At 38.5% G+C, this 21,730-nt stretch overlaps 1 protein-coding gene across 3 annotated transcripts in view; it reads left to right on the forward strand.

Moving 5' to 3' along the window:
• LOC120718747 (netrin receptor UNC5D-like) overlaps positions 1–21,730 on the forward strand; it is a 170,600-nt gene that overhangs the window by 88,317 nt on the left and 60,553 nt on the right. For all 3 annotated transcript variants that reach the window (XM_040007422.1, XM_040007423.1, XM_040007424.1), the window contains one exon: positions 6,788–6,994. In XM_040007422.1, coding sequence (XP_039863356.1) covers positions 6,788–6,994 — 207 coding nt within the window. The remainder of the gene's footprint in view (positions 1–6,787; positions 6,995–21,730) is intronic.

The raw sequence follows: 21,730 nt of genomic DNA on the forward strand, positions 1-21,730 counted from the left end.
GCACGGTGAAATAATTAACAAATAATTATGCCACTGACCCTTAATCAACAAATTTAGAATTAATTAGTATGTTTTTTTGTTAACCCGTGTACATGCAGCTGCTTCTACTTATTTTTATCCTGAAACCTCTCGTGCGAGTTAATACCATTTCCTGTGTTTCTCTCCAGTTTGTTGTGTCATTTATTTGGTTTCCCAGGCTAATTAAAAGAGAACTGGAGATGCAAGATATGTTTTAGTTGTAATTATGTTACCAATGCTCCATCTACAGAACATTAAATGAGGTCCAGTTACTCATATGTAAGAATAATACAAAACATGAGACGTGCTGTAAAATGTTTCAGGCTTCGAATATTGGACAACACATTAAGGGAATGTTGCATTTTATTAAAGCCATACATTCTCCTCCTTTCTTTGTTTTTCTCCCTTTGTTTCCTGCAAACGCCCACACAGTCAAACACATTTTTCTCGTCTTTGCACTGTTGTCGTGCTTATAATCTCTGTACTGAATGGTATACGCTGGAGAATTGTTTTTGGTGCCTTACACCTGTTGGAAGTTTGAAATCGGAGGTCACACATGTGCCTCTGTGACAGAAAGCAATCTAATTCAATTCGCTTCAGTGAACATTATGCATGAGACAAGAGACCCAGGAGCCACAAAAGGGACACAAGTGAGTAAATGTGCATTTAAAAAAAAGCTTCAAAGTGTAGAGAGTGGTGATGTGGTGACAGAAACCGCAAATGTAAGTTCTTTTTCATCCATTATGACTCTTTCAAACTGAAGTAAGCATGCTTTGTGTGAATGAAGGAACACAAATTATCAAACCCGTCTATGTGGCACTTCATGCCTTGCTGTATATTCAGTTCCTCTCACTACAGCAGGAATAAAAAGTGCTTGTTGCAGCAAGCAGCTTTTCAGGGTGACCAAAATTAACGGGCTATATTAGCTATTGGTATCAGTATTTACAACAGCCAATAAAAAAAAAAGTAAAGTAAAGAAGAGGTATGGAAAACTTCCCTCAACCACGTTATGAGTGCTGATGCTGCACTTTGCAATTTCCCTGTTGGCAACATGCATGTTTGTTACGCCACAGACTTAACAACCAGCTGATCCAAGCAGACACGAGTATAAACAAGTAACTAAACAAGTAGACATTAATGTTTTGCGTGTCTGAAAAACAAAACAATAATTAAATGACCAACATATAAGAATGTCAGATTTTTAAAATCATCACAATTGTTGATATCAGTCTTTAAATTCTTATATCAGCGGTGCCCAAAACCATACTGCAAAGACAGCAATGATCAGTTAACCCAGAAGAAAATATTTACTGCAGATTGTCGTAAAAGTTTCAAGTTTGAATGTTTGATCATTTACAATAAAATTAAGAATCTCTAACTTTTATTGTAGTTTTATTTTGATGCAGAGAGAAAAAACAAAAAATGCATTACATAAAAATTATAAGCCCATCTGACTTAACAAATAACACTCAAACTTTTTCTTTTTTGAAAAAAACTGAGCAATCAGACACAGCACATCCTGGAAAACAGTACATTATAAAGCCACCTATACAGCAAGAAGCTTCAGCTCAATAATGAGGAGAAATTTTGTGCCATTCCTCCTAATTGTGTCATAGACTTGCGTTAAGATCAAGACTTTTAAAAAAAAACAAATTTTTTGTGTTGGGTCTGTGTGTTCATAAAGTGTTACAACCACTTCCTGTTAAGAGCAGGGCTTTAGGTTCTGAAGGCAATTGGCTCCTTAACAAAGAGGATCCTTCTGCAATCAGTTCTGCCAGGAAATGGAATATACTTGCCATTTGTGAGCCATTCACAGGCTTTGTGTGGAATGTGGGCTGTGTGATTTTGTGTGACATTGCCTTTTTAGATATTTTCCCCAATGTGGATCATGGTAAGCCTTTTTGCACTAGATGCTGGGTGAGAAGAGGTCTTGTTGTTAACTTTTCGTTTCCATATTGATAGCTCGCTATGAAGGCTGTGACCAAAAACAGTATAGTTTCTCCTCTTTCGTGATATTTTGATATAGAAACATGGGTTATTGCATCAGTGAATCCCCGGGAGCCAAAACTGAAGACTAAGTAAGTAAAGGTCAAAAAGGCTCTGCTTAAATCGGCCAATGTCAGTAGCATGCAGGTAGAAGCAGACAACGCAGACAAAGACCAGACAAACAAATATCAGATTCAGGCAAAGGTCACAATAAAGCGGGCACAAACTAGCCTAGCTCAGTGGGATGCTATAAGCCTACTGAAGACTATCTGGGAAAAAAACTGATATATTTAAACTGATGATAAAGGAATGAGCACCAGATGTGAAGGGAGGCTGGAAGGTCAAGTGATGCAGATGGTGGGGATATCAAGGTAACTGTAGGGCGAGGAGAAGTTTAAAGGTTTGGCATAGAGACACAAGAGGCTACTGGCATGCAAAACAGCAGAAGAAGTGCACACGTAACATCTGGGTCATGATCTGTAGTCTGAACTCTAAGGTTGGGGTGGAAGTCCATATAATTTCTGAATTTGATAAATTTCCATCCATCCATTTTCATCAGTTTATCGAAGTCAGGTCACCGTGGCAGCAGGCTATGGAAGGTATTTCAGATGTCCTTTTTCCCAGCAACATGTTACAGCTCCTCCTGTGGGATCCCAAGGCATTGACAGGCCAGACAAGATACAAAAGCTCTCCAGTGAGCTCTGGGGTCTTTCCCAGTTTGGCTCACCCAGAAAACCTTTCAAAGGGAGCTGTCCTAGAGGCATCTTGATCAGGTGCCAAGAATTTGATAAGCATAAAACAAGAAACAGCAGGAAGAGGACATGTTGTTGGAGCCCTGTGTTTGTGCTGGCACAGTCAGAGTACCTACATGATCTTCAGCAGTTTGTGTGTCAAGATGTCAGTTTTCCATAGCTTCAGCTGGTGTTTGACATGGATACAGGAGAGCGATGGGACATTTGAGTGTGCTGAATGTAGAGGAGAATTTGGCAAACACCAGCTTGTCTTTCTGAATCACAGCTGTCATCTTTCTCTTTGGGAAACAGTCTACCACCCAAAAGATTTACCGAATTAGTCCAGTCAGCGAGCGGCTTCTCCCCCTCATTTTCTTTAGATAGCAAAAGCGAGGAATATATTGAACTGACAAAAGAGACCACACATTGCTTGTAATGTTGCATATGAGGAGATGGCGTGTTAAATTGAAACATTAACAGGTGTCCTTTAAAGATGCCTTAGAGCTAATGTTATATTAGCAGACTGTTTGTGTTTATGGTACAAAAGTTTGTTTGCTTGTGATGCTGATAGAGAGGCAGGGAGAGGAAAAGAAAAAGAGGGTGTTTAATAGAGCCATCACTCAGCCCTTTGGCAGTGATATCTTGTTTTCCTCTCAGAGTGGGCTAGATGTATCGGTGCCCCTTATGTGTTATTGCCAGGCAAAGGCATTGGTTGTAGATCACTGTGAAAACTGTGAAAGCACAAGGTGCAACGGTTCCCTGAATGACAGCGACGAGAAATATTGATAGGAGAAGATTCAGCCTGTCCTGTGAACATGCAGATGAACCAGTATAAAATCTGGCCACAAACTGAAAGAGTGCATGTTGCTAGAATGTTAAAAAGTATAACGTAATTTGAGCCAAATTGCAGAATACTTGCAGGAAGTAATGTGTGCATACCTCAAGCCAAGCCTGATTTTATGTATGTGTGTGTGGACTGGACTAAAGGTTACTTCACCTTGCTTTGATTTTACAACCACTACCAGTTCAGTACTGAATGATGTAAGGTGTGTAGTAGGCTTGTGTTGCTCAGACCTATCAAAAATATATTTAGGGCCAGCTCCATGTAAAGAAATGCTACAAAACTTTAAATCCTATAGCTTACTGGCAGTGAGTGTAAAGATTTAGGAGCAGGGGTGATGTAGGTTTTTCTAAAACTTAGTTTTCAAGTTTCTTTGGCTGTGTTTATAAGATGAAACAATGCTGATTTTATTATCACTTTTGCACGACAGTAAGGTTTAAGGTGAGATAAGACACCCAGGATTTTAAAAATCTTTAGAAATTTTGAGAGATTTATTGTTAATGTGGTCATTGCATTTGGATGACACATTATAAACATAAGGGAACCAAGGACTGCTCCTTGAGGAACACCTACATTTTAAAGACTGTACCAGGATCTAGAAGCACTTCAATCCATCTTCTCTAAAACAGTGTTAACAAGCAAAGAAGCATCCTACAGTATAGGCTTTGCTTGTTGTTTGTGATATATGATCAGTAGTTTCAAGAGCAAATAACATAATCTTGCTGCCTAAACACTTAAGTCCTTATGTTTCCAGTTATACACCGAAATTACCCAGCATTTTAAATCAGAGCAGGTTCTTTTCCTGTATCTGTCTTATTATGTTCCAAACGGCTGAATAAAAACTGAAAACCTGAACAGACTACTTAGTGAAATAAACCTGTAATACTTTACTAATGCAGATGTTGATGGTACAGGTATTAATAGCAGAGGCATTAAACTGCCATGTTGGTAAGCATTAGTATAATACCTGATCTATTACCAGAAGAGTCATTACTCTGAGTGCTGTTGCTTTATTTGACAGCGATTTGTTTGTGTATTCTTGCTCCCATCTATCATTTTCTGGATGCGCTCTCACGTCTATGTTTTGCATCTATCCAAACACAAACATGCCATGTCAATGTGCCGTTCGCAAAACAAATTGGAGCACTCTGTACAAGAAAAGCTTGCCTGCGGCTAGTCATTTTGAAATTAAAAGCATGTCTCTTTGTTCAGCTTCAATTCCAGGAATGAGGGAGAGAATGTGAATGTGAATGTGTCGCACGGTGGGGAGAACACCAGGCAAGTGCTGTGATTTTCACAGCCAAGGAATCACACAGACACTTTTTATCTATTTCCCTCGATCAGGAGACATCCGGCAGGAAAGGTAGGAGGATTAGATTAGCTAGAGAGAGGAAGAGAAAAGGGGAGAGTGGGTTCTCTAATCCTGATGGGATTTTTCAGAGGTACACACATCACTATGGAGTGCAGTGTGCAGTGGGGAGTTGGTATCAGGAGGGGAGGTGTGCGGGACGGTTTGCCTCACTAAACCCTTCACACTTGCATGAAAGAGGTTCCAGCAAACTAGGGGATTAGTCAGAGTGTAATTACACTTGTGGGCCTCAGAAGAAGCAAAACGTGTGCCGACTGGAACACATCTCAGACGGGCAAAGGAAGAAGGGAGTAATGCCTGTTAATGTGTTGCCAGTGTCTGTTCAGTGAATTCTTAAACTGAATTAGCTGTCTTTAGTGAACACCAACAACTGACTCCAAAGCTGCTTTTATAGGACTATCATTGATCTTCCTGATCAACATTAGGATGTCTGTATCTTGATCAATTTCAGTGAGATATTTATTGGAGTAATTACACTTAAACTTTTTTATAATAGCTATTTTTACTTTGTGGGAGTGCTGTCCATAAATTCAGTTTGTTCATTGAAAATAGTGTCTCATCACTCAAATTCTAGCTGGTTGTGAAGTAGTGTTTATATTTCATGTTTAGCACTCTAGCAGGTTTACCTCATATCTCAGTTATCCCGAGAAATTCCCGTAAAATTGGCATTCTTCACTTTCTAGCAAAGCTGTTTCGCTGCTGTTTTTTGTTACCATTTTTTTTTTTTTAAAAACTTAAGAAAATAATATATATGTTGAGTCAACTATTGATGCTAGCTGAAGCTCATTTACTAGGTGTTGACACTCTCTTGTTGTTTTTGCACCAACTTAATGTGACTGAGGTAGTAAAGACCACAAGTTGGGCTGGTTGCAGAAATCCAGAGGAAGAGGATGAAATGAGGGAATGCAGAGAGACGGCTAAGTTAGCTTTATATGATATATGGATTTATATAGCACCTTTCTGCTCAATTTTGAGCACTCAGAGCACTTTGTACTACATTCACCCAAACACAATCACTTTTTCTACATCCAAGCACTATTATCTAAAATTCACATTGTAGATCCTGGGGTTCAGTGTCTGGCCCAACGATACTTCAAACACTGACTATTGAAACTGGGAATCAAGACCCTGACCTTATGATCATTATTATTATTATTATTATTATTATTATACAACACACTCTACCACCTGAGTAATAGCCAATATTATGGAAATACTGCATACTCTAATTAATAATGATAGATTATTGTTTAGTAGGTGATGTGGCCAAGCAAGTAGCCAAAGTAGAGTTTTCCCTGGACATTTTAAGGAAAAGTAACATAACTGATTAGCATTTTACTTTAACAATAACTCAAGTAAATTAGTTCAGACTACAAGTAAACCTTGTGCCTGCACAACATTATTGCGTAGTTAACAGAAAAATGTTTTCTAACTGGGATATTGCATTTAGGGTCAAGTAATTTGTTTACATTTGGGTGGCACATCACCAGCTGCTAGTATCTCCAGGTTTGCAGACGGGTTGTAGTCGACGGTGTGTCTTTGCCTGTGGTGAAGCAAGTTTGTTTTGACCTTTAGTGAGAAAAGTTTTATTGTGTTTTTTGCACAGCACTGTGCTTTGTTAAAATTATTGAAGTAGCTCTTTTTATATGTACTACAATGTCACTGGATGCTCACACTTGTGTGTCAGCTCTTGCTGCAAAATCTGCCTGAATTAGTCTTGTTATACGTGCACTAGGTAGCGCAGGAGCTCGGGGGTTGCTATGACAATGATAAGGTATGATCACACATGATCTTGCATTATTGTTTCATCAGTCTGAATTTCGTTCTCATTTAATCCTTTAGGTCAACGAGGTGAAGCCCTCCAGCATGGACAATCTGGGACCCTGCCTCACTTCCTGGAGGAGCCTGTCGATGCCTACATTGTCAAAAGTAATCCCATCAAGCTCCGGTGTCAAGCTCGGCCTGCGCTCCAGATCTTCTTCAAGTGCAATGGTGAATGGGTCCACCAGAGCCAGCACATGTCTCAAGAGCACACTGACCTCACAACAGGTACAGAAACTTTTTTTTTTTTTAACATACATAACTTCCTTGATACAATCATGCAGATGAATGTGTAGGATGTGTGTATAGCAAACATTGATTAATTAAAAGAGTTGTATACACACATGATGTGTAAATGTACACATAAAACTCAATTCCATCCCCCCTGTCAAACCGTATCTGGCATTTTACATTATGTGAATATCACTCATATTGCAGACAGCACTGAAAGTCTGAAGCAGGAACTTTGCTAATGGGGCTTTGTGACAATGCCTACGGCTACATCCAACCCTGTAAATGTATTTGCCTCACTTCTACAGACTACACTCTGTGTCACATTTGATCTGAGCAGAAATGACAACTGTTAGAGCATGAAACGCATCAACTTGTTCAATTTTGGGATTAGACTTTGAACTCTGAATGGTGTCTTTTACTGATGCAACTTACTGAAATCCAGTTGTTGTTTTAACTTCAAAATAAATCCATTCAGACCACAGAGGCATTTTTCCCTCTTTTCTAATACTCTTGTCAGTTTTTGTTGCATCACCTCACGATGGGTATAAATATCTCATGATTGCACTTGTGTTTATACAGCGAATTTAGCTGTAAAACAAAAACTAAATTATACTTCCCTTTTTCCTCATAATGTGCTTGTATTGTAATTAACTTTTTACAAGCGTATCTTGCAAGCAGCTCCTGTTTTTATTTCAAAAAACGTTAGTTTTATTTGTGGTCTTGTATCCATTTGTTCACAATACACATAATCACCCGTACTCAAAAATTAAAACTGTGAAAAAAAATGTATTAGTTGAATGATGGTTGGTGCTTCACTTAACACACAGTAGCATGCATTAACTCCTCTCACTGCTAACAACGGACCTCTAAATTTTTACTGCCTCTAGTCTGGATTCATAGCTCTGCTCCCATCTGGCTTTTTATCACCACTCATATCCGTCTCCAGTAGGACGGTCAAAAGGAAAGGGATGTACAGAAGGCAAAGGGTTTCCAGAGACAGAATAGTATCTCCTCAAGTAAAATAGTTTTTTCTGACCTGGACTGTGTCAGGATGTTCTAAACGCTGGCTGCTGGAAGATGTATCGTAATAGTTTATTCTGAACTTTTGAGGAACTTTTGCAAAACAGAGGCAGAACACAGAAAAACTCAAGTTTTCCATGTACATCTGTATTTAGATGAATTGTTAAACTCACTCAGATTTTTAATGCTATTCTGAGGACTGTTTTCTGTCCTCCAACTGTTGTTATAGCACCAAAGATGTGGTGACAGTAAAGATAAGAAGCTCTTGCAAAGTAATTTAATAAAATATTTGATCAAACATATACACATATGTACCTATATATAGAGAAACTGGTAGAAACCACCCCCATAAAGTGACAGCTTGATCCTCCTACAAGTAGGATTTATATTTTGTTTATTACAGTTATACTGCAGACTCTTTGGAACAGTTCTGTTAAGCATAATGCATTTTTTACTTGAACTTAATAAATTAAGTTTAAGTTTATTAAAGCAGTAGGATCAGATGAATGTTATTAAAGGAGCCAAAACCCTATGCCACTCTGCTGTCTTTCTCAGCTCGGATGAGGTTTATTTTATTATTATTATACTGCACACAGCATGATCAAGAAACTGACCTGACAGCCCATTGTTGATCAGCGGTGCTAGTTTCAGTCATTGTTCAAAAGTACTGTTTATAAGGTTGGGGAAATCTGCAGTCAGCTGAGACTGAAGAAGTCACTTGGATGAGTGACGAAAACATTTCTCCCACTGAAAACTGTCTTAAACTTTTGAGCTTAAGTTTCTGTCTCCGTGTTTGAGTGAACATTTGGGTCCTCCATTCCTGCCTACACACAGCCGGACCATGCATCAAGACATACTACACACTGGCTTTTGAGTCTGGTCTTATTGTTACACTACTACTCTACACTGCTATTTTGAAGCCAGCTTTTGTTTGTTTGTTTATGTTTTGCTTTTTTCCTAAAAACCAAATTATATTTCCCTTTTCCTGATAAAGTGCTTAAACTATGTTGCAACAAGAGTTTCGAAATGGGTTAATTATACTTGAAAAGCACAGTAGGTGGAAAATATGGATCTAGCCACAGTGATGTCATCGACTGCTGTGTGAAGTCTGTTTTATTTTCATTGTCACCATCTTGGTAAAAGGGGTAGCCATTGTTGTTAGCCAACTACTGCAGTGTTTGCAGTAATGTAATAGGTGTAGTGGTCTGTTAGGATGAAGAGAGAACTGAACGTGAAAGTGAAGTCAACATCCTCACCCGCCACTAGCTATGGGTAGTGTCCAAAGAATGAAACTGTGGATTCACGCAGGACAAATGATCTCCCTCTGAAGAGTGGGAGTGGGAGGGTGAGGTGCTCAGTATTTGGTGAGAGGCTCGTGTCAAATGGACCCAGTTTTTGTGGCTCAGGCATCAACCATAGGCAGAAAATGGATAGATGGCATTAAATAGCCTTAATGATTCAGTGGGGTATTTCCATATTTTATACAGTCTGTGTTTGGAAGCCAGATTCAAGTGGGCATTTCTGGAAGTGCTGTTTTTGGTACTTCTGTGTGACATATTTTTAGACCCAGAGCTTGCTGGTTGACCTGAACACTGAAGGACATAAGGGCAAAGTCAGTGACAAGCTGATGAGCGTAGAGGAGTTTATAGTGACTAGAAGACCTCAGAGTCACTAAACACACGCATGTGGCAAATATTCAGGAAGACAAAACAGTCACTAAAAAATATTTGCTCGCTTCTTGAGGTTAAGAAAAACACAGCGAGTCTGTACTGCTAGTTACTGATATTCCCTCCTCTTATGTGTGTAAGCAAACACACGTGTGCAAACAAACACACGTGTGCAAACAAACACATGTTACAGATCCCGACTGATAGATAGACATCTGTCCTCTGCTGCATATTTCAACATCTAACCCATGCCAGAGTTATTTCATTACTCGTGTATTGTATATGTCACGGTTCTGGGTCGGTTCGACCCAGCATTTTGAGTTCCTTATGTTTTGGTTTATTCTGCATCTCGGAGTGCTTTGGGGTTGTCTGGTGTTTCTTGATTATTTGTGATTTGTTAGTTACTATTTGAATTCTATGTTCTGTTTATTCAGGTTTAAGGAATTGTTGCCTATTGTTTGAGTTGCGTATTATTAGAGCTCCATGTTTCTGTTTACTTGTGGTTTAGGATTTGCGTTCTCATGTTTTGTGTGGGTTTAGTTCCATGTGTCATTTTCTGTCTGTCTCTCAGTGTCGAGTCTGCGTCTTTGTGTAGTGAGGTCTTGTTTCCTGTTTTATTGTGAAGGTCTGCGTCTCTTGTGAATGTGTTCAGTTTTACCTCTTGTCTCGTCTCGTTAATTGCTCCCAGCTGTGTCCACCACCTGTGTGTAATCTCCCTGTGTTTCTCTGTGTGTATTTAAGTCGTGTCTTCTGTTATTGTAGTTGCTGGTCCGTCTGTGTATCCACCATGTTCTGTTCGTGTGTTCTCCCTGCTGTCACGGTCATATCTTCCGTCTTCCTTCATGTTCAGGTTCGTGTTCTTGTTCAGGCTCAGTAGTTTAGTTGTCCCAGTATAGTTTAGTTCTCCGTTACCGTTTGTCCATCTATATTTTTGTGTTTAATAAACCACCCTCACACCTTTACAAGTGCCTGCGTTTGGATCCTTCTTTATTTCTTCCACACAGCTCATCTCACTCGCCGTGACAGAATATAAGCCTATGCATGTTCAGAAACAATAAATACTAGCCTATTAAGTTCTTCATTCAGGCACGTTAGTCCATGCTGAAGTAGTATTAAACTCTGAGGTAGATACACCAGTGAAAACAGTAAAAGTAATTAGAGAGCAGAAATTATTTGAGTTTAATGTATTCATTATAAGTGTCTGTTATTGATACTTTCTTTGGTCAGTGCACCCTAATGGTAAATTGTACATTTTCATGATTATAAAATAATCTGCTTACCTTACTGTAATGATTGTAGTGTATATATGTCTGTATGTGTTATATCTCAGCAACACTTTGCACAAACATTATCAGATATACAGCGATTATTAATACTATATGGTTTGAAAAAACATTTATTATAAATTCTTTTGATTGAGAAAATGCAATGCTACATTCTACATTTGCATGTTTCACATTCAACATATGTCATTCGTGCCCAACCTATTATATATTCATAACATAGTGCAGTGTGTTTTATCATGGACAATTGCAGTGGTTCATGTAAAATGTATGGTAAATTAAAAAGTTTGCATGAGGGTAAATGGATTGTTTTATGTAAGTAATCTTAAAGTTTTTAAAAAAGTTTATATTTTCTATAAAGAAGTTCTTGCTTTTTGAAACAAGGGATCAGCATTTCTGTGTTGAAAAATAGCTCACTGTAAAATGATCTGCCATAGCCACCAGATTGATTGAGTTTAAAATAATTCAGCTCTGCACTTCATGTTTAAATCCAATTATTCAATGTGTGGCCCTTAATTTATCTTAGCCAGTGTGGCCCTCTGGGGGAAAAAGAAAAGTTTCCCGCTCGCACACTAGCAACTGAATACTGGATTTACTGGATGGGCAGAAACACAACACTAAATATATCCTACTTGTCAGAATGTCTCAAAAGGATTTTGTATTCGTTAAGAGGACATTTGTCTCATTATTGACCATCTCAGTGCACAACCATGTTACCCGACACTGCAGAGAGAAACTGAAAAGAAATGGAGCAGTTTGGTGTGGAGCTGGGGAGAACGAGCATGAAGCTGTGACCCTCTGGCGTTACGTTAAGTGTCTACAAACTCATAAAGCTACTTGATTGGATGATGGCTGAAATAGTACAGAACAAAATGTTTCAACATTAATGCCAGTATCATTAGATTTTAAAAAACACTGGACCTGGACATTTCTGACAGCCCACACTTGGATGTGACTGCATACTCTGACAGTCTCCCTTTGAAGGCAGTAAATCGCTTCAAATCTTGAAATTATCATTTCTTAACACATCATTTGTGCAGTGTGGAGTTGTTCTTTCGAGCGCAGCATAATTTTTTCCCCTATACCATTTTTTTCAGATATCACCCCATTCCATATTTATTTGTTTTGTTCAGTTAAATTGTAATGAGCTTTTGCAACTAAAATGGAAAAAATAATAGCCAGCAGCATTATTACCCATCACTTTGTGGCTCTCTAACACCCTACAGTACTTTTAAGTGAATTTCTCTTCTTTTTTTGTATTGAGGAAAAAGAATATGCCTTTTCCACTTGCATTCTTTGATCTTTTTTATATAAAAGCACAATTTGCAAGCAAAATAGAAAAACTATTCATTATTGCTACGGGGTGAGAGAAAATAAGACTGCATCTTAAACATTTAGTTTAGCAACTCAATACCAGGTTTACTTTTCAGAAGTAACCCTTTCTTTCAATGACAAAGAAAGGATAAAAAACATTACATTTTGTGTCTGAGTTTATGTCTAAAATTTTGTATTGTATTCATGTATTATGATTTTCTGTCATTCTGATGATGATGATTATGTACGTATTATGTATGACTCATTAAAAGCAGAAACCAGTATCTCAAATTATTAGCTCATTTCCTAAACTCAATCAAAGAATGATTCACAATAAACGCTTAAAAAAATGAACTGTGGTCAAAATGCTGACTTAAATCATTGAATACATGTAAATTCTATGTAAGTACCATGTGAAATTTACTGTTAGTGCCAAGCACATTTTTCTTTAATGATTAATTATTTGGATTAATAAACCTGTAATTTTAAATACCTCAGCTGAATTTTACTCAGAATCATGTTTATAACGATGAAAAGCATGTTTTTGAATCCAGAAATGCCCAACTTTTTTATACATTACATACTTGCTTCAGGCTCCTTTGTCACAAATTACTGCCTGAGAGTGGACTGGCATGGAGATGATCAGCTTGCGGCACTGCTGAGGTGTTATTGAAGCCCAGCTTGCTTTGATGGAGGACTTTGGTTCTTCTCTATTTTTGGGTCGGGTGTTTTTCATTTTTCTTCCTATATATTGAACATTACCTGTCAATTACTGACCCGTTCTCTTTGTTTATATGAGAATCTACCTTAAAGCTATTGCTCACAGAGCCCTTAGCATGGCTAAAACACTCAGGCTGCACATCACACTGACTCTCAGGGGGGTGAAATGACAGCTTCTCTTTCACAGACACTTTTTCACTCACATATGCTGCATGCTTGGAAAGTAATGTGTGTTTTCTTCTTCTCGGGTCTCAGCAGATGGTCACTCTTACTGAGCCTGGTTCTGTCTGAGGTTTCTTCCTATTTAAAATTGTGTTTTTCCTTCCCACTGCGAAACAGTTGTGTACTATAAGGTCTTGGCCTTACTATGTATGTCATCATTGCTGTGTAAATACAATAGAATTGATCTGATTTATATTTTTTCCCTTTCTCTCACGTTAATGTATTTTGATGACTTCTGCTCTTTTTCTCACTTTTTTGTCTTACTTAGTTACTAAACCTAAGCTCTAATGCATGCATGTAATAAGACAGTATGACCTGTTGAAACCCCAAGCTGTTTGGTTACCATAGTGATATGTGGCTTTGCTTGGCCATGCTTTAGTACTGAGACTTCATAAACACAGAGGATTTCTTTCAACCTGACCAAAGATTTCGTGGGCCTTTTCGAACAGTATCCGTTACCAGCCATATCTATGTTACACACAGACAGAGCTGAGCCAACGAAGCCCATGTTGAGAAAATGAGCATCTTGCCTTAGACACTGGCTCCCCATCAAGCTTCATCTGTAGGAGGCAGTTGAACAGCTATATCTCTGGACAACCTATTATAGTCTGACTCAGGTGGTAGAATGGCCACTGGGTTCAGGAGAGAGCAGGGTGCTGTAGCTATTAAAGCAGTAAGCTGTGAATTAAATGCAGACAGACTCAGCAACACATGCCATAACACTGTCTGCCCAGGGGGTTTAAGGCACAGGATGGACTGCATCTTTCCAGAGGCAGGTAACTCAGCAAGGCAGATATACATTTACCATTGTGTTGTTCTGTTTTCCTCAGATTTAGCCTTATATATGTCCCTCCCAGGAGGCAACGCTGTAAAAAAGGAAAAGAAATGTAGATGTGTAAAGTGGTGGCTCAGGAACTAGAGGAGCTTGAGTAGAGATAAGATACTGAACCTCAAATTGCGGTATGTGAGTGAGTGATAGATAAAACCACCGTATGCCTATGGGTGTGTAAATTTGACTTACAGTGTGAAAGTACCTTGAATGGACAGTAAGATTAGAAGAGCGCTGTACAAATGTGAGTCCATCAACAGATTAAGTGCAATAAGCAGAGCATTGATGAATCATGAGTTTCACAACTTTTAAGATGTGTAGCACAGTTAAATATTTTTAACAGCATGTAATGGCTAAATATGTGTTTTATACCTCTAATTCATGTCCTCTGGGAGCGAATTGTGAATCAGCTTAAACTTTAACACCAAAACTACTGAGGTTTTTTTTTTTATTTTTGTGCAGATCATATCTGTTTATTCCAGGATGCTGCTGTGTATGTAACTGAACTCTTACCACTTCTCTGAGACAGCACCGAGCAACAGGGTCACTGTCTTTCTTCACTTGAGGTTATGTATTTTCTTCTTGACAAAGTGTGTCTACAGAAAGATAGAAGTGCCTTTTCGTTGGCATTTAGTTACTAAGTGGTAAACAGCCAAAGTGTTGAAAGAGTTAAAGGTATAATTTCTTGTTTTCTGAAGAATCAAACCATGTCACTGAGATATATAGTGTAGGTTGTAGAACCTCTAATGAATGTCTATTTGTTATCATTATCCATGAATAATAACGTTGTTGTGCTATTCAAACCATTAAGTGGGCAATGGTGCGCTGTCACCCTGAAATATATTTCCTCTATCAATACAGAAATGTTTGCTGAGATAAATGATGACACTGAATGCTGAGTATCCAAGCATTGTGGAAACCATTTGAGTTTTATAGGTTTTCTTGCATTTGAGTGAGGTGTTTTTTGATTGTATAGATTAAACTTTGGGAATGAGTGCTTTGCAACTGACCACGTTTTATTCACTTTACTGTGCAAACGTCTCGAGCCACCAGTAGTTTATTTCTGAAAGTTTTTAGAGTTTTTCTTTGGACATTCTTTGCTTTTTCACTCAGACTTTGTATATTACTTGCTTCAAAGTAACTTTTACTTATTTGGTAAGCTCCTTAACATTGACCTAGGAATCATTCAAGCACACTGAATCCTCTCAATTTGAAAAAATGGACAACTCGTGGACAAAATATAAAGGGTCAGGCCTGAAAAACTATCTACAGCAGATCAAAAGTTTCTGAAATAATGCTCTTAAGAAAATAATCCAGCAAAGACCAAACACAGGACCTTCAGTTTATCTATCTACTGTTCACCGAAGTTTCATCAGAAATGGTGGCTGCCATTCTTAACAAAAAGAAAATAGGGGGAAAAGGCAGAAGTCTGCCAATTACACAGGAACTGAATTGAAGTGTCATCGGGTCTTATGGAGTGATGAATCCAAATCTGAGATTTCTGGTTCAAATATGTGTCAATATGTAGAGAGGAGGTCAGGTGAGAGGTATAAACAGTGAGTGCCAACAAGCATCTGTAAAACTTGGTGAAGGCTTTATCATGGTTGCATTTCAGACACTGGTGTTGGGGATTCTTTAAAAGTGTCATCAGTATTTTGACCCACTATGTAATACCATCTGGAATGCACCTAACTGGAAATTGCTACATTTTTTTTAGCATAGCAACAATTCCAAACACACTGCCAATGTAGTAGAAGCCTGGATAGATACCTGGATAGAAAAATACACACAATGAAGACTATCGGTCATGAACTGGTTTTCCTCAACACTATTGAAGCAGTGTGGGATCACCTTGACAGAGAACAGAGCAAAAGGCAGCCAACATCCAAAGAAGTCCTTCAAGAAGCCCGGAGAACTAAGATGTTTGCAAATATAAAACAAAATGAGGCAGCTATATATATGGGGGGGGGCGGTATATATATATAGCTGCTGTGCACCTGCAGTTTAGAGGTGCTGGAAGATGGCCTTTTGTTACAGAGTCAGGCTAGCTGTTCATCCCATGAGACATGAGATCAGCATCAGTCTTATTTTTTTGCTCTCATCACAAAGGTGAATTACTCCTAACCCCCAAATTTCAAGCTCTCCCATTTAGATACAGTTTTTTGAGCTGTTACAAAAAGCAAAGTTTCTTGCGTGACGCCAGGCATTGTTGGATGAAGGGGAGACGCTTTGGATGGGCTAATCAAAATCATGAATCAGTGAGGGAAGAGCTAAAGCAGACAACAAGATGGAGGGCTGTGGGGACAAACATTAAACTTCTCCGACAGTCTCATTACTGCTCTCATACCTTTTGAACAGATCTGGCAATCAGAGTGGCGTTTTGAAAACAACTCACTGAAAAAAGAGTTTCTCCAAGCAAGAAAATAATGTTGTCTGAATAATGCAGAGTTTGACGTGGATGTAATAAGGCAAAACAATCCGCAGCTGAAAACAGATGCTGTGGCATTCAATAACAAATAGTGGAGATGTGTGATATAGCCCAGTTAGATTTTCTAGTGATCTGCTGTACTTAAACTAATGTTTGGGCTGTACATTAACTATAGAAATCAAAAAACACAATAGGAATAATTTATTAATGCCATTACTACATTTGGCATTTTTGTATTTTTATCACATAAAAGCTAAAATGCTTTTCAAAAATTGAAAGTAAAACACCACTTTGCCAGACAAAAAAGGAGGCCATGACACACGGGAATATTGCCTGCTGGTAATCTGGTGTTTTCAGATAGGAGGGGGGGTGAGAAGAGAACTAATGGTCATGAGAGCAGTGTGAACTTTTAATCATGTCTGATTTCTTTTTTTCTTTTTTAACCCTAAACTGCTTGTGTCCGTTGCAGCCACGGGATGTCACATACACTGGCACAACAACAAAGATCTAATTGAGCAGTCTGATGTGCGCAGAAGTCTGTGTGGTTATTCTGCAGCAGCCTACTTCTATTTGCACATGATTTAATCAATGTAAACACAGTGAATCACTGCAAACAATGGCTCTGCCCAGTGCTCTACTTTTCAAATTAGAGGCTGCAGATTTATCACCAAGCTGTCCTGCTTCCTTTAGACAGGCATGTTTAATTAAAGTAACTAAAGGAAAAGGTTGTCGTATTTCTTTTAGTATAAAGCACCTGTGTGTGCTTAGTATCACCTATTAATTTCCAACTCGTTGAATTATCTTTTCTGAACTTTCGTCTCCTCATTTGTAAATGCTAACTCAAATGTATTATTTAAATTTTTAGCATTATTCCTGGAGTTGTGGCTCAGTGAGAACTGACAGAACCTGGTTCTTTTCTGCGTGTATTCCCAGCATGCCTATGATCCAGCTTTCACCAAAATACCAACACTTTGCTTTTGTGCAACCTCATTTGAATGAAACTACAACTACTCTCTGTGCCTCTTCTCACACATTTGTGCCAAACACACTATGCAAGAAATGAAAATACCAAAGAGAAAAACACCAACATTTAAAAGTGCTACTTGTGGCCTGTCATAAAAAGTAAGCTGTTGGTGAGGTATCCAAAGGGAGGATGCTTTACTTTATAACAAACACAAAGCAGAAAATGACCACTCGGTTGACTCATAATTGGCAAGACAGTAAAAATAATGTGTCACTTACTTGGCATCTGCATCCAGTCAAAGGCATGAGAGTGAAATATGTAATTGCAGTCACAGAGTCCAAGTCAGCAGCCCACAAGGAATAAGAGACGACCAAAATCTCCTTCTTGAGGCTAAACTGCAATATTATTTTTTCTCTCCCTATCAGAGAAAAGAATTTTCTAGATTTTTATTTGCCTTCTAGGCGGGTTCTTGTTCAGTTATTGTAAAAATTACATTAATGATATCACAAGTGGTTAAAAAAGCGCATAATTTTTACTTGACTGACTTATTCCTAGAGGGCAAAACGTTCCAACATACTGAACAGCCAGAGCTACAGCCCAGACGTGTTCATTTTCTGTCTTCGGCCACAAATGTTTAGATCGCCTCTCAGAAGTGGCAAGTGTTGGGCAACGCATGCAATCCATTCTGCTGCTGCTGTTTCTGTATTTCAATGAGTAAAAAGAGTCCCTGACATTCATATATATTTCATCTGGATGAGCCAGAAATTCTGTCTGGGAACAAGATACTCTGAATATTCAAGATTAGGGATGGGTACCGGTGTCCGGTGCCATGATGGCACCGGTTCTGACATAAACGGTAGTAACCAGACCAAAAAGCAGCGCACATTTCGGTGCTTTTTTTTCCTGAGCTGTGATACACTTCTAGCCAATCATTTTACGTTTCCGAGGATAGTAGGCGGGTCCAGGTACGTACGTTCTTTTAGAGCAGAGCTACAGATTAAAAATGCCCAAGGCGAAGCGGTCAAAAGTCTGGCTGTACTTCACAGCAAAATATGCAAACTCAGCAGCCTGCAACAAGTGCTTTAAGCTGATACTGTGATACTGTCAAAGGAGGTAACACCTCGAATCCGATGAAACACCTGGCGACGCATAGCGGGTTTTTTTTAAAAGCCAAGAAATGCGCTGTATTTGATAGCTTGCTGCGAGACCTCACACCAAGCGCATCTACTGTGGGTGTGGTGCCTGTTGTCAGACCCAGAGTTAGCAACATCCCCAAAAACACGAAGAGGAGAGTCCTGGCCCCTAGCCCTGCCAGTGTAGCAGAAATGATGACAGATGATGATGGCAGCAGCAGCCGTTCTTCTCTGCGTGAGTAGCTTAATGTTGTTAGTGTGTAATTTACGTTGAGTAGGCTAACCACGTTATTACATTAATGCAGGTAAGGTGAACTAGCAAACATCATCATAGCTACATGCGGCTGTCTTCTTGTTTGATGGCAGATACTCCCTTCATCCTGGCCAAAAAGGCTAAAATGACCAAAGAAAAAGAGGGAAACGGCTAAACATGAGAGGTTTTTGGATAAAGTTTGTGTTTTTTCCATTGTTTAAGCACTGCTTCCAGCCAAGAGTGATACCATATATGCCCCATAGCTGCAGAAAAGGCTAACATTGTTATCTTTTTACAAAAACCAGCTGAACATGAGAGGTTTTTGGACCAATTTTGTGTTCTCCATTCTTTAAGCACCGGTTTGAGCACCGGCACCGTTTCAAAAGTACCGATTTGGCACCGGTATCGGATAAAACCTAAACGATACCCATCCCTATTCAAGATATTCTGTTGTCAATTAAAAGGTTGGAGCTAATTAATTAATGCTAATAAGCTACCTAAGATCAATTATGAGTGAGTAGTTTAATCTTTTAGGCATTTTGGAGGGCTTAAGAAACAAAACACATTGGTCAGAGGTACAGAAGTAATTGGACAAAGTAACATCACCAGATGCTTTTTGCTCCCTTGAGATGAGAATTTACAGTTGACACTTTCAGTTGCTGCTTGTTTGTGGTTCTCTCTGCCTTTATTTTTGTCTTCTGTTCCTGAAAGGCATGTTCTTTATAGGTGAGATCAGGTGACTTACTTTGCAGTATGGTGTGAATCTTTATCCATTTGGGATCCTGTCAGTTTTGCAGCATTTGGTTGAATATGAGCAGAGCCTGTTTGTTTTTGATTCACAGGACAAACTCATACTTCGGTCACAGTTTTATCAATAAACATTTGTGTCCCAGTTCCATTGGTAACCATACATCCACCATGTTTTACATATATGGAAGGCACAGTTGTAGATCCAGGCAATGATACATTGGCAATGATACACAAACAAAAGTGTTTTTGACTTGTCTGCATTTTGTGAAGTTTCTTTTCTGAACCATGAAAATAGTTCATTCATGTGCTTCAGTTGTTTTCTGTGGTCTTTCAGGCCTTTTTGTTTTGCAGAGTTGGTCCAGATTGGTGACTCGGCAACTCCTGAAGTTTTTACTGTCTTTCCTATAGGTTCATTTTGGTTTTTCAGCTGAAAGACCACCTCCATCATTTGCACTAAAATGTCTTTTTAGCTTTCACATTTAAAATGATATTATTAGAAAGTTAGAAAGCATAGATGTAACACTAATAATAAACTTCAGATATTAAGTCTACTTCATTTGTCCTGAAATAAGAAGGGAACGGACCCCACCTGTCCATGTAACTTCTTGTCAGTCAGTTATCCAGTTAATTTTGAGCCTTTGAGAATGGGGGACCCTCTATTCTTTCTTTCTTTCTTTCGTTTTTTTGTGCAAAATCCCTTGAATTAAAGCTGAAAGTGTCCACTTCAAACATTGGCTGTTTGATTTAAACTCAACACTATGGTGGTGTAGAGAGGCAAAACTTCAAAAACTGTGCCTTTGTCCAACAAATTATGAACCTAACAGTATCTGGCAGACTGCAGAGGGAAACCTTGTTTCACCATCCAGGTTGGAGAGCTATGAATGGGCAAATTGATATCGAAACTACTAATATAAGAGAACATGACCCTGTCAGATTAATACTTGTAATCATTTCATTTATTTAAAATCCTAGAAAATACATTGAGGGTGAACCCTCATATTCAATAGCACTGGAGTGAATAATAATACATAAATGTAGCAATGAAAGTGCTCTTTATAGTGTGTGCACTCTGTGCTTTAGATCTTCACAATTAGCCAATTTTTATGTGCCACAAAGGGTCTGTGATCAAACCATATTTTATTCTGGGATCAATATGGTGTCCCTGTATTTTAGGGAAAGGCAAAATTTCACTTTTTTAGAAAACAAAATGTAAGTTATTATTGCTGTGTGTCAGTTATAATGATTATGCTCCCTCCTCATTGCAAAGAGCTCGGAGAATAATTTAACAAAAACAAAAATTAGACATCAGTGCCATAATGGCACCAGATACCGGTACCCATCCCTAGTCATTACGCAGGTTTTAGAAGTGAGGGGTGTGTCTGTACGCAGGTTTTAGAAGTGAGGGGTGTGTCTGTACGCAGGTTTTAGAAGTGAGGGGTGTGTCTGTACGCAGGTTGTAGAAGTGAGGGCACTTCTAATGGCACCGGATACCGGCACCCATACCTAGTAATCACCAAGCATGCATGTCTTGCATCCTTATAATAAGTAAGACTTAAAGGGCAGAAATTCTTATCCTCACAATCAACAAAACACATTAAAAACCAGCAAATGTTTGAAAAAATAGACAGGGGTATTGGCAGGCTGTTTATTAACAATTAAAGATGAAATTTTCAAACGAATTATTAATTATTTGTAATTTCTTTCACTTTAACCATTAAAGTGCAGTAAAAACAACTATTTAATAATTTAATAACTAAAAAACAATTTTGAAAAACCAACACTCACACACACACAGATTTACATAGTTTGTTTCAACAAATGCTTCATCAGTCCATCCAAGCACTCAAATGCTACTCTTTAGTGTCTTGATAGACTGGAAACAATGAGTTTGGTAGAGGTTTAGTTTATATTTTCAATTGATGTTGGAAGAGAGAGTGAGTTAGATCACTTGATATATTGTTGCTAAGCACACACTCTGTGCTTTGTTTAAAAACTACATTGAATTGTATCCCTTTCTTCCAATAACCCTAACACAACCTGCCCAACATGACAGAGCAGCAAATAATTTCCTTAGCTGCTTATCTGACTATGGTAACACCTTTGCATATAGTTTGTGCTGTATCACACCATGGTATATATGATGTCAC

This window comes from Simochromis diagramma, unplaced genomic scaffold, assembly GCF_900408965.1.
Source record: "Simochromis diagramma unplaced genomic scaffold, fSimDia1.1 OVJJ01000682.1, whole genome shotgun sequence".
Taxonomy (NCBI): Eukaryota; Metazoa; Chordata; class Actinopteri; order Cichliformes; family Cichlidae; genus Simochromis; species Simochromis diagramma.